Source organism: Drosophila navojoa, chromosome 2 (genome assembly GCF_054131105.1).
Source record: "Drosophila navojoa isolate 15081-1374.11 chromosome 2, UAZ_NAV_1.0, whole genome shotgun sequence".
NCBI classification, from domain to species: Eukaryota; Metazoa; Arthropoda; class Insecta; order Diptera; family Drosophilidae; genus Drosophila; species Drosophila navojoa.
This window is the reverse complement of record NC_142890.1, coordinates 12,929,485-12,941,510: the sequence shown is the minus strand read 5'-3', so window position 1 is coordinate 12,941,510 and position 12,026 is coordinate 12,929,485. Positions and strand designations below refer to the sequence as shown.

Genomic DNA, 12,026 nt, shown 5'->3' with positions numbered 1-12,026 from the left:
ATTACTACTCATATGAAGTTTATAAACATTTCTATATTGTATTTACTATGTATGAAGAAAAAAAATAGTATTTATAAGCATATATGTGAAGCTTATAAGTACAGGCGATTATTCCATTTAATTACACATACATACATAGTTGCCCAAGTGGAAAAATTAAGTTCCATGAACCGCAGCCAACTTCGCGCCTGAAGTCTGTGCTGCCAGCCTGTTTGGAAAAAATGTTTGTCATTGTAACGGAAAATTTCAATACCAAACTTGTTCGATCTGGCAGCCTAAATGTCAGCTAAATCTATTTACACTGAATTCTCTTGTACTTGCTCTATTGCTTATATATTATACATATATGTATATTCTTATATAGTTTTTATTTTAAGGAAATAAATTATACAATCATTCATAATTATGCAGTTCTATCAGTTAAGGCATTTATTTACGATATTTACTGCGAACTTAGGCAAAAATAATTAAGATTAATTGCTAAAGTTAATTCATATATTAAGCATATTGCTAAATTTTCTAGTTTCTCTAAATAGTAATGCACGTTCCATCAATAGCTAAACCTTTACAGCTAGACCTGAGCAGTTCGGACAGAGCCGGCGCAGTTGCCTCTAGGGATGCGTCTGTTTGCCCAGACGCAGCGAGGGACGACGCATGCCGACCCCGGGCGCAGCAGTGCTCAGACGGGGCAGACGGGAGTTCACTGGCGGACCCATCAGACGATCGGGACCATCCGCCACGATAATGTGCTCGGCGTGACTTTCAATGGCCGGCAAAGGCGAGGCGGGTGACCATTCGGAGCTAGAACTGGAGCCCGGGGAATCGGAGCTGCAAGCAAATGAGATAGATAGAGAGAGAGAGAGATAGAGAGAGAAATGAGAGTTAACCTACCCAGCTGTGTATATGGGCGGCAGCTTCTTGTCGTAGCTGCTCGTGCTGGGCGTGACAACTCCTGCGTGTATCTCCTGCTGGTAGAGACCGTAGAGTTCGCGCAGCTCATCCGGCAGCTCCACGTTGCCCTCCTCGATGAGTCGGCGCTGCGAGCTAATGATGTCCTCGCACAGACGCCTCTGCCGTTCGGCGCGCAGCAGCTGCAGATCCCGACGTCGCAGCTCCGCCTGACGCGCCAGTCGCTCCGCTTGCAAGGAGACCTTGTCCGCCTCCAATTCGTGCACGCGGCAGAGCAGAGCTAGCAGCTCGCGCTCCTCATCGCTTGAAATGCGCTCCGGAAGCTCCTGAGAGTCGACGATTAAATAATGAAATTGCTTTTAGTTTCTCGATTAAAGAATTTCCTAGAAGTAGTTTTAGTTATAGTAGTAGTTCTCGCACTTACATCCTCTAGTTTGACGCCCTTCTGGCGACACTGCTCCAACTCGTGTTCGGTGTGCTCACGAATTTCCTTATACCGTCGCGTCTCCTTCTCAATAGCTGCCAGTTCACCCCACGCATTCTTCAAAGCAACGGATCCCTCTGACTCAATGTCTGTGTAAGAGAATGAAGAAATGGAGGAGAGAGAATAATGAATTCATAATTCCAAATCAGCTATATCATATAGAGGATAATTAGGGTATCTTATATATCTTATATATCTAGAGTATAATATTCCCTTAACTAAATGCTCACCATCTTCTCCGGGCGCGTCGTACAGTTTGCCAATGCGTCCCTGCCAATGGGATATGATCATGTGCTGTCGCTCGGCATCCAGCTCCAGGCCCAGCAGATGGCTCTCGGCCTCGAGCAGCTTGCGACGCAGCTTCATCTGCTGCTTGAAGGTCAGCACAATCTGTTCGCGCAGATACCGCAGCTCCGCCTTGCGCTGCTCGTTCTGCTCCTCGCTGGGCGGCTGCTGGGCTGCGATTGAGGCGGCAGCGGCAGCAGCACCGCTGCGCGGGCGATCCGTTAGCATTTTGGTGCGCAGGCGGGTGACCTCGTCACGCAGCTCGGAGACGAGGCTCTGATAGTGCTTGGTGGGGAAATTCTTGAACTCGTCGATGTAGACGGAGCTCTGCAGCTTGGTGGTGATGCTGTTCGCCCGGTCCGCATACACCAGCGTGTTCTTGGTCTCATCCCGGTGCTTGCTCTCGGGCGCCACGTGGGCAATCATAACCGTCTTGCAGCGACCACTGAGCGCCTCTTTCAGCAGACGGGTGAGCTTCGAGTCCCGGTAGTTCACGTATCTAGCGCCGCCAGACAGGGCATTGATGCAGTTGCCCAGGGCCAGCAGACTGCGATTGATGTGGGCGCCCTCCTGCAAGCGCTTGCCGCGATTCTTAGTCTTCTTGGCCCGCTCCGAGCCGGCCAGATCAGTGAGGAAGAGCCTGCCCTGCTTGGTGCCCAGGGACGTGCGCGTCTGCACGGTAATACTGAGGAGGGCGTGGCTGCGTGACGAGGTCTGGTTGGCCGCTGTTGGCTCCATTGTTCTCGCCTTGTTGCCCTTGATGAGCAGGCTGACGACCTCCTTGCGGCTAGACGTGGTTATTTCGGAAAGGCCAGCCACTGTGATGCGCTGACCCCTGTGATCTTCCCGTAGTTCCAGCGGGCCGCCAGGATTGAGCAAGTCCCGTATGAGCTCGTTGTAGATCTCCAGATACGATATGGATACCTTGGTGGAACTCTCCGGCCCAGCCGCCTCGATGTGGCCAAAAATATCCTCAATGGCGCGCACCATTAGGCCAATGTCCTGACTGCTAACGTCCGCCTCGTAGCCAACGACGGCCGTTGGCCCGCGATCCGCCGTGGAGGGCTTCTTTCGGGGCACCGGGCCGAGCATTGTGTGCGTTTTGCCGGAGCCTGTGGCGCCATAGGCAAACACGGCCGCATTATAGCCATTCAGAACGTCCTTGACCAGTGGTGCGGTGGTGGTTTTGTAGACCTGTTCCTGTGTGTCGTTCTCCTTGAAGACGTGGTCGTATGTGTATTTGCGTGGCCGGCTCTTGCCGCCGTCGTCATAGAGCAGGGAGCCGCTGGAGATGACCTCGATGCAGCGCTCCGTGGCCTCCAGGCTGGGGCGTACGCGCACCGCCACCTGAACAATGGGAGTGCGTGAAGGTTCATTCACCTCAGTTGCCTCAGGTTTGGCTAACTTACCACTAAACGCTCTTCCTGGGCGGGCTGAGCGGTCGCCAGCTGGCGTCCTTGGGAGGATGTGCTGCCCCCGCTGCTGCCCGACCAGCTGCTGGCGCCAGCGCTAGCCGCCATCTTTGATCAGTTGACTGTCCTTCAGAGGTGGGCCACGTGCCTTTGGAATGCTGATAGCCTGAAACAAGGCAGCAACAACAACTGCTTACAAATGGTGTCAATTTGTTGTCAACAATCGTAAAACTGTCATTAACTGGGTGTTTCCCAATGTCCCCACCTCCCGTCTCCCATCTCCCACCTGCCGCCAACACCTTCAAGTAGTCGTAATGGATTGTAAACTTTGGCGCCAAGGTCTTTCCTGCCATCAACATGACTTGGCTTAATCGATGTTGTTGCCTGAGTTTGGCAGGTGAAAGTCCCGCGGGCTTTGTTTACCGCTTGGCGTGCGCCATAAATTAAGCCGTGAACTTGAACACCTTCCTTGCATTCGCGTGTCCTCGCATGTAAATCAACGAGCATTAACTCTTCAAGAGTTCGATGGCAGCTCAAAAGCCCAATAACTTTCCGGATGACCAAGCTGAACCACAAGGATTGTGCCATCAACAGACCATGATTCAAAGCCACTCTTCAAGAATGTCATTAATTAAATATCTTTATATTTATTCTGAGTAAAGAATGTCGCAATTTTAGATAATTTTAACCGGAAAATGTATGCAAATTTATATAAATCATTTATACGTATGTATTCCAGGTATATGTAGAAATTTCTTAATAATAAAGCTAGTCTCACTTGAAGTGAGTGCCCATGGTTGACCGCTTGGTCAATTAGTTAATGAAATAATTATGTTAATTAAGTTCATTAAGTATGTGAATTCTGAAGAGTCGAATCATTGTTATAAATTGTACTCTATCACAAGTTGACCTCAACAAATCAAATTGTTATCTAGAATGATTATCACCTGATATCACCCACCCATTTTCATTTTCATTTCCATTTTCATTTCCATTTTCACTTTCATTTTAATTGCGAGCAAGCGATTTTCTTTTTTGGGAATCAAACACCTTTCCTTGGCAGTGAATTAATTATAAAGTGTGCGTCGTTGTGGTCAATATTTGGGCGTTAGAATGCATGAAATATTCAATGAATTTCAGCCTACAAATGCTTAAATTATAAAGCGGAATTTCATATAAACAAACGCGCTGCAATTGGTGAGGGTGCGTGGCTTGTAGACAAATTACCGGCCTTCAGTGTCAATAAAACAAATCGAGTAATCCTCGGGCACGCCCACTGGCCAACCAGGTCTTTGTACATTAAGTAAATAGAAATTCCCAATAGATCACCATAGACCCAGACTATCAGCCATTTGAATTTGATATTCAAATCGATTCACATTGAACGCTTCGAATGCCCCAATCAAAATCAACCTTAATTTTTTGACGATTATTTACTGCTGCTGCTTCTGTTTGTATACCCTGTCAATTTGAATATCAATATGTCCTCTTCGATAGGGAATATACGTACATACATATATGAATCAATAATATCGGAATGAAGTTAGAATAGAAATCTTCGATTGGCATTTTATAGTAAGACAAAATGTGGATTTTAAAGAAAAGTTAGAAACTTGGTAAGCCAAGGTATATTCGTTTATGTAAGGGTGTGCAGGCATCTATGCGATATATATATATATATGTAGAGCATATATTAGTTCGTCATTCGCAACACATTGTCTCCCACTTGATTCTATATTTATTAAGAACCCATCGAAAATAGAAAATTGGGGTATATTGAATTCTAGATCAGGATGATGAATTGATTTGTCTTGGCTATTCGGCCGTATCAGTGTAGAGATATTAAAAAGTCGTGTATAGGTAGTGTGAGTTTATAATTTGCTCCGATAGTCCATCACCCTTCCTACCTCTCCTCTTCATAAATGAATATTTCAAATAAATATTTTTACGCTAAGAACTTTAAATATACCAAAAATTATTTGATATTCTCCTTATTATATGCCTGATATCAACTCATCGTATTCTACAGGGTATCTCCGAATGAGGCAGTCTCGACTGGAGCCCTCATACCTGTTTGCCATTGTTGCTTATTGAAATTGTGTAAATTGCCCGTAGACACGACAACTGTAGACCAAATGGACTAAATTCATTTGGTGTCCAGGTGAATAGCCATACAGAAACGTATTTGTCTTTATGTGTATGTGTGTGTGAGCGCGGCAGTAGTTGTCCATGTTTTTGGTTTTGTTATTTGACGTTGTCGCACTCTCGTTGTTAATGTTTTAATATTTTGAAAGAGCGCATTTGATTTGATTTCGGTCAGGAGAGTCCGCGACAAAACTTGGCCCTGATTACGCCCAGCGATAGGCCCCACAGCGCTTGGTTAAAGGATGGGGGTCAGCCCTTTGCATTATGTGCCAGGAGTGTGTACATACATATATACATATATAAGTGTGTATATGGGGTATATGTATATTCATATTGAGGCTCATTAGTGGCCAGCGGGCCTCTCACACCTACTTACGCCGTCTGTGTGAGTAAATAAATATATCAGCGCGAGCGCGTGCTCCAAATGAGCTCCACTATTTTTCATTTGCATTCCTATGAGCTCAGGCCCAGCTCCCGACTCGACTGTCGCATATTGACAAATTGCTGAGCGCTAAACAAATTTCGTTTATATTTACTGCGAAAAATCAGCGACAATACACATTTGTTTATCGAGCGCACACTCATAAAGTGAAACCACACACACATTTGTGTGTGTGCCTAAAAAATCTGTAGTAAATTTATTAGATTAAATACTTAATGCGATTTCTTAACGGAAGTGGCTTGAATTTATGTGAAGATATTTCATATATCTGAAGATATTGTAGGATAGTTATCTTTTATCAGCAGCTACTTAAATGAGTTTTTTACTACAATATTCTGTTCCTCTTTTATCTTAGGCTCTTTTTGACTTTCTTCAAGTATCCATATAGATATTTCATATCTGATGTTAGTAGATTCTGAATCTTTTAGTAAGCTGAAGATATTATAGGATAGTTTTGTTTTATCAGCAGCTACTTTTTACCCACAAAATTCTGTTCCCCTGTTATCTCCTTTTTATTTTCTTCAAGTATCCATAAAGTTCCCTACATGATCTAGGCTCTTCAAGTTCATAAGTTCATAAAGATCTCAACCAGTACCAGATTTCTTTCTACTCAAGTTGATAAAAGGATCAATATGGCAATTCAACTTTTCTGTTCACAATATGAATTAAGTCCACATGTATTAAATACAAAATTTTTAGCTCTCATGTTACCTACTATAATTTCAACTAAAATTTTATCTTTGGCTCTCTGGGCTTAAAATAATCTATTTTCACACATTTATATATGTTGAAGTGCAACTTTTAACTGCAACAAAACAGAAAGTTATTTCTGTTCTCATTTTTGTTTCGAGCTTGCTTTGAATCAACAGTTAATTCATGGAGCTAAAACTACTAAAATAAAGTTTACACTAATTAGAAAACAAATCAAAAATAAAATAATACGCAGTCAACTCATTTATAATAATTTTGAGCCTTTGCCGTCCCGGGCTCCAGGGATTGTGATTGATGGCCAGCATTTGTGGCCAATAGTTGATTACGCGTGCTCAGGTGTAGGTGTGCTTGATGGCTATTTATAGAGTCCATCAAGTGAAATGTGCCTGGCTAATCGTTGTAATATGAAGTTTTTCCTGGCCACACTTCATCATAGGCCAGCAGAGTGAGGCTTTGGCCAGCCCCGAAGTTTGTTGCTGGTTTCGTGGGGCTTCAAGGGAAACTGTTAACCTTCAGGCTGGGCAATTAGTCGACGCAATTAAAAAACTCGAGACGTTAACGCCAAAACGCCTTTGTAAAGCAGGCGTGCGTGCCGCAATCTCGAGTGCTTGTCCTGGCTTAGAATGGAGGGCAACTGCTTCGCATTGTTTACAGTGCCGACGAAAGTTTTCGCACATTTCAAAACAAAATGACGCCCGGTGGCCCCAATCTGAGCATGAAATAATGTAATATTTTACAATTCAGCTAAAAGTAAATGCAATGCGAGCAGAGATGGCCGCGATAAGCGGCTCAGGCAAGCGCCTCCAACTAGGTCAATTATATGCGCAAACAGCTGAAGGACCCGCCAGGACCACCAACAGTCGCTCATAACTGTATGCCCAAACTTAGCATCGATTAACTTCACTAAGAGCACAACAAAACCTTTGCGCCACTCGATGGCAAAGTTTTTCAGCACCTCTGCAGAATGCCGCACTTACGAAATGTTGTTTGTTCACCAACTATTTGAATATTACGGCAGGGCCTAGATAAATAAATGTTGATATATGTATGTGTGTGTATATTTATTTATATACATACATATATATGTGAGTAGGTTTATTTATTTAGACACTTTCGAGCAAAGTTGACTCGCGCCAACAGCGAACCGTTCGCGTGAACTGACAAAACTGAACTGAAAGTCCACCGGCTCTATCGGACTCTCTGGCCTGGTCGACTCTGGTCAAATTATAGGCATAGAGTACGGCATAGTGCCTGGCCGGGGTTATTGGATACACCCCCAACTGCCGGCTGGCCCTGTGCTGGGCTGGGCTGCGCTGTGTTTTGTTTTGTTATGTCCTGGCCGCATAGCTCAATCAATTTCTCAGTTGTTGTTTCTTGGCTCTATGTATTTCTTTTTTTTTTTTTCTTTTCTGTAACTCCACTCGTTTTTCGAATTGTTGAAATGCTAATGCGCCATTTTGCATACATTTCTTTGACGTTGGCCAGTTGAGCGTTCGCCCAGGGATTCTTGAATGTGAGCGGATTTGTAATTGTTGGTCTGCATGGATATGACGATGGCCGATGGCAGCCAAACAATCCCAAGTTGCTTGAATATCAATAAGCTGTAAATAGCAATTTAAGCTCTTGTTTGCACTTCATAATGATAATTGCCTGGGCATATATAAGTAGGTAAATACATTTAATTCATAGGCAATATGATTTTCCAGAAAACTCCCAAGTTTTGGTAGCTACAACTAACTAACCAAAAGTGCCTAAATACCTCTTAGATTTTTTGTTAATTTAAGACACATTTTATGTATAAAAGGAAAATTGCAAAAGAATATATATATTTATATACATATTATCTATAATATCTGTACTAATTAAAACTGAGTTAAGCCTTCATTAAAAAATTGTATTTTATTTTATATTTTATTTATTTTTTTTTCACACCTAAAAAAAATAAATCAATATGAAATTGCTTTTACTTTAATTTTGCGTTTTTTCCCAGAAGCTAAACCTTTTTTACATTTTATGCAAATCACTTTGGGTTCTAGTTTTTGCTGCGACATAGCGGAGTCTAGTCGGGCAGCCGGCGCCTGTCCGGAAAACTAGAAACGTTTCCGCCCCATCGATCTCACACCAAGCCGCAGTGGGTCGACTCAAGTCGAGTGAATGGGGCCTGATAATAAATGTTGCAAATAAAAAAAAAAAAGTGCAACACATCAACATGAAGGCATTAATTTCCGTGTCGTCCTGGCTGGCTGTGGGAGAGCTGTTTGGCCCGATGCCGTTTCGCGAGCGCGACATTGAAATGTGAATTGTTTATATTCATGCAGCAATGGTAAATTGATTGATTGATAGAATTGGGCGGGAGTTTGATAAGCGTTGGCATTTCTAAATATTTTATTGAGAGCAGTCGAACAGCCGGGCACCCACGTCATGCATCACTCACCAGTCCAGGCGCCAGGGACGGACTCACATTACCATTTCAAGCAGAGCACTTTCACTGCGCGTCCCAATTTTCATAAAAGATTTCCCCAGGCACACGTGCATCCGGCACGAAAAGGTCGAGAGGTCCTTCGTATGCAAACGAGCAATGCCAAATTGCATGGTCAAACAACAAACAGAGGTTTTGAAATTTGAAATTTTTATTAGCTATTAGACCATATAATGCATGTGGAGCTGTATGTATTATAAATGTAATTTGATTTCTTGTTTTTGCAATTTCACTTTAACTAAATCTTTAGTATGCATTGGCGCAAAATAATATTTATATATGCATATTGCTGTGTTCTCGTAAATAATCATATGTGTGCATAGAAAAAATGCATAACCAATTGGCCAATACTTAAATGCTAAACGCTAACTGAAATTCGTATAACCTACGATACTGCGGCTATTGGGGGTCTGGTGGAGGCGTGGTGCAAGCGCAATGTAAACAATAAAAACCATTTTAACACAAATTGTGGTAAGCGCCGGCAGTTGTTTAACCACTTTATACTTTGGGCCGAATTCGTCTATATGTCAGTATAATATAGTTGATATATATATCTTTGCATACATATATATGTATGTTCTCAATTTCATGAATTTTTCATTCCTTTGGGCTATTTTCGTCTATTAGATTATTGAATTAGTTTATAGTTTACTTTATGTAGAAAATAGCGAGCGCGCTCATATAAATGCTCTGACAATTGTTGCTGGAGTGTGCGTGCGTGTGTGTGTGTGTGTGTGTGTGTGTCTGTGTGTGAGTGAGAGTTTGTTGACCACAAGTAAATATTTAGCTATATGTAACTCGTTGCCATTCAGTTTATGCTAGTGGAATACTTTTAGAGCGTGCGCTGCGGCTGTAGTTGTATAATTATCATTATCAATATGCGCAAATTCTTATCGTTTGCGTTATAATGCATATTATTGTTATTGTTAATTCCGTTGGCAGTGCTTAGACACAGGGCTCGACGTAATTTCCCGGGAACAGACCGGTTACACCATCCATAACACCCTCCCACCAGCCATCGTCGTTCTTCTTCAGCACATACAGAACGGAGCTCTCCTGGAAGCTGAGCTCGTCATCCTTGTCGGCATAATAATCATAAATAGCCACCACTAAAGGTAAACACAATACAATATATGTGAGAATACGCATATACAAATATATTTGCTGTGATATTTACCCTTTTCAATGTAGTTTTTGGGCACCCAGCCAGGTAAGTTCTGATCCTCCGGCACAATTGGAGCCAATTGTGGGCCCGTTGAGGTGCGTGGTCGCCCAAAGTCTTGGTGCTCATCCTCTGGCGGCGGCGGTGGTGGCAACGGCGGCGACTGCGATCCAGGGCGAGCGAAGTTCAAGCTGAAATGATTCCTAGGCACACACAAGAATTAACATAAAACTTAGCTTAATAGTTAAAAGCATGCAATTTACCTATTCGGATTCCTGTGGTCAGGCAGATGGCATTAAAAAGTACGATATGAGTAATATACAAACGAACAATGAGAACATGCTATGTGTGGTTGCTTACCTATTGATGTTGCGACCCAGGGTGTGCATGCCAATGTGACTCTGTTCGGTCATCTCGTGCTGCGAGACGGTCAACGGCGAGGGAGGCGCTGCTAAGGGTAACCACGAGAAATTTTCAGTATTTTCTTTTCGCAATTCAATTCAAATCGCTCAACTTACGCGGCATGCTGCTCCTGTCGTCGTAGGTGGTAGGCGGCGGCGGTGGCAGCGACTGCATCATGCCCGCCGAGGGCAGATTTACGTGCGTGGCAATCTGTTGGCTGGGCGGCATGGGCAGCGCACTGTAGCCGGCGGCCCGCTCGTTGCCCGCTGCACCGCCACCAGTCGTGGTGGTTGTGGTGGACGAGGCCGTTGACATACGCTTGGGATGTCCAATGGGATAGTTGGGAGCATAGTGTGAGGGCACTTGCGGTGGATTTACCACTGGAGGCGTGCGGTACTCCCGCGAACTCTTGCCCAGTGTTCCGGTATTGCTGACCGATTTCCCCAGAGTGCCTGTGTTGCCGGCACGCGACATTTGTGGCGGTGTCGGTGGCTTCGTGGTGGGCGGCGGACCCACCGATGACGGCACCAGAGATTGAACAGAACCATGACTCGAGCCGCGGTGCTTCTGCCGTACAACATGCTGATTGGAGGAATTGATCCCATGCCCAATCTCATCCAGTATGGAATAGTCGATGGGTTTACGCACATACTTGATGGGCTTCTCGGGATTAATGGGCGCCACAATCTTGAACTGCCGCGAGCTCACCTTATTGGCCGTGAGCACACCAATCTCCCTGCAAGAATATACGATTTAGTTAACTGAAATATTTATTTGTAATTGTTTATTTTTACCGTCTGGCGACCTTCTCCTTATGTATGTGCACAGTTTGAGCGATGTGGTTCATCTGCGACTCCATTTCGCTGAGCTGCTGCGCCTGCAAATCCAACAGCTGCATGTAGCTGTAGGCAAGAGTGTTGATCTGATACGCGACGCTGGCCAGCGACTGAGTGGTGTAGTTCTTGGTGGCCTCGAGTGCAGCCTTTTTATTGTCGGCACGATAGTAGGTGTCCTCGCAGTAGTCGGCCACACGTTCGAGATTCGTGTAGCTGTCGCGCAGGCTCTGGCGGCCATCGGGAATTTCGGTGCGGATCAAAGATGCTAGTTCGTCCATTATGTTGTCGCTGGCCATGAGCGTTTCGGTTAACATGGGTAAGGATGCTGAAATGAACACAAGCAAAAGTTGATGATTCACTTCAATAATTGCATTTCATATTCGATTTTCAAGACATAAACAAGCGAAAGTAAACATTCGTAGCAGTAGGGCGGTGACGAGCGCTGACGCTGACGTTGGCAGCGACAGAGATAATGACAGAGGCAGCGAGAGCGTGTATGCCAGCTTATTACTAATTGGAGCGTGGAATACTTGGCACTCTAGCTGCGACCTGTTTGTTCACTCACTTGATTCACTACACGATTGCACTAGAAATTGGTTTTTGATTGGACTGCGTCGCGATAAATGCAATTAAATGCAGCTTCTGTTTTACATTTTACGGACGTGAAAAGAACGCAGAGCAAGTGATAGTGCTGTAAAATGCACTGTAACTTGCGCAAACTCTGGTCGCACTATCATAAAATTGTGCTGCCAGATGGTG

The 12,026-nt window shown here is 44.2% G+C and overlaps 2 protein-coding genes across 5 annotated transcripts; both read right to left on the bottom strand.

The window, feature by feature from the left end:
• Positions 1-411: 411 nt before the first annotated feature.
• Kif19A (Kinesin family member 19A) lies at positions 412-8,023 on the bottom strand. The gene is made up of 6 exons (XM_089265618.1): positions 7,366-8,023; positions 3,088-3,256; positions 1,624-3,025; positions 1,334-1,482; positions 892-1,235; positions 412-828 (listed from the first exon to the last, which is right to left on the bottom strand). The coding sequence occupies exons 2-6, from the start codon at positions 3,196-3,198 to the stop codon at positions 612-614; spliced, it is 2,223 nt and encodes a 740-aa protein (XP_089121744.1). The 5' UTR covers positions 3,199-3,256; positions 7,366-8,023; the 3' UTR covers positions 412-611.
• A 977-nt stretch (positions 8,024-9,000) lies between these two features.
• Abi (tyrosine kinase Abl) lies at positions 9,001-11,995 on the bottom strand. 4 transcript variants are annotated; one of them, XM_030387821.2, is made up of 7 exons: positions 11,833-11,995; positions 11,226-11,592; positions 10,548-11,167; positions 10,390-10,480; positions 10,293-10,304; positions 10,045-10,232; positions 9,001-9,976 (listed from the first exon to the last, which is right to left on the bottom strand). In XM_030387821.2, exons 2-7 carry the CDS (start codon positions 11,579-11,581, stop codon positions 9,813-9,815), a joined length of 1,431 nt encoding a protein of 476 aa, XP_030243681.1. In that variant the 5' UTR covers positions 11,582-11,592; positions 11,833-11,995; the 3' UTR covers positions 9,001-9,812. The 4 variants fall into 4 exon arrangements, with proteins under 4 accessions (XP_030243681.1, XP_030243682.1, XP_030243683.1 ...); XM_030387822.2 differs by having other exon boundaries at positions 10,390-10,477; XM_030387823.2 differs by lacking the exon at positions 10,293-10,304.
• Between the last annotated feature and the right edge of the window lie 31 nt (positions 11,996-12,026).

What these genes read in the sequence shown, in the direction of transcription:
- Kif19A (XM_089265618.1), bottom strand. Translation starts at nt 3,198, where the DNA reads ATGGCGGCTAGCGCTGGCGCCAGCAGCTGGTCGGGCAGCAGCGGGGGC. An exon ending in CCCAGGAAGAGCGTTTAGTG is followed by an intron (nt 3,026 to 3,087) that starts GTAAGTTAGCCA and finishes CCCATTGTTCAG; the next exon opens with GTGGCGGTGCGCGTACGCCC. An exon ending in CCGCCCATATACACAGCTGG is followed by an intron (nt 829 to 891) that starts GTAGGTTAACTC and finishes ATTTGCTTGCAG; the next exon opens with CTCCGATTCCCCGGGCTCCA.
- Abi (XM_030387821.2), bottom strand. Translation starts at nt 11,581, where the DNA reads ATGTTAACCGAAACGCTCATGGCCAGCGACAACATAATGGACGAACTA. An exon ending in CGACAGGAGCAGCATGCCGC is followed by an intron (nt 10,481 to 10,547) that starts GTAAGTTGAGCG and finishes GGTTACCCTTAG; the next exon opens with CAGCGCCTCCCTCGCCGTTG. An exon ending in CAAAAACTACATTGAAAAGG is followed by an intron (nt 9,977 to 10,044) that starts GTAAATATCACA and finishes GTTTACCTTTAG; the next exon opens with TGGTGGCTATTTATGATTAT.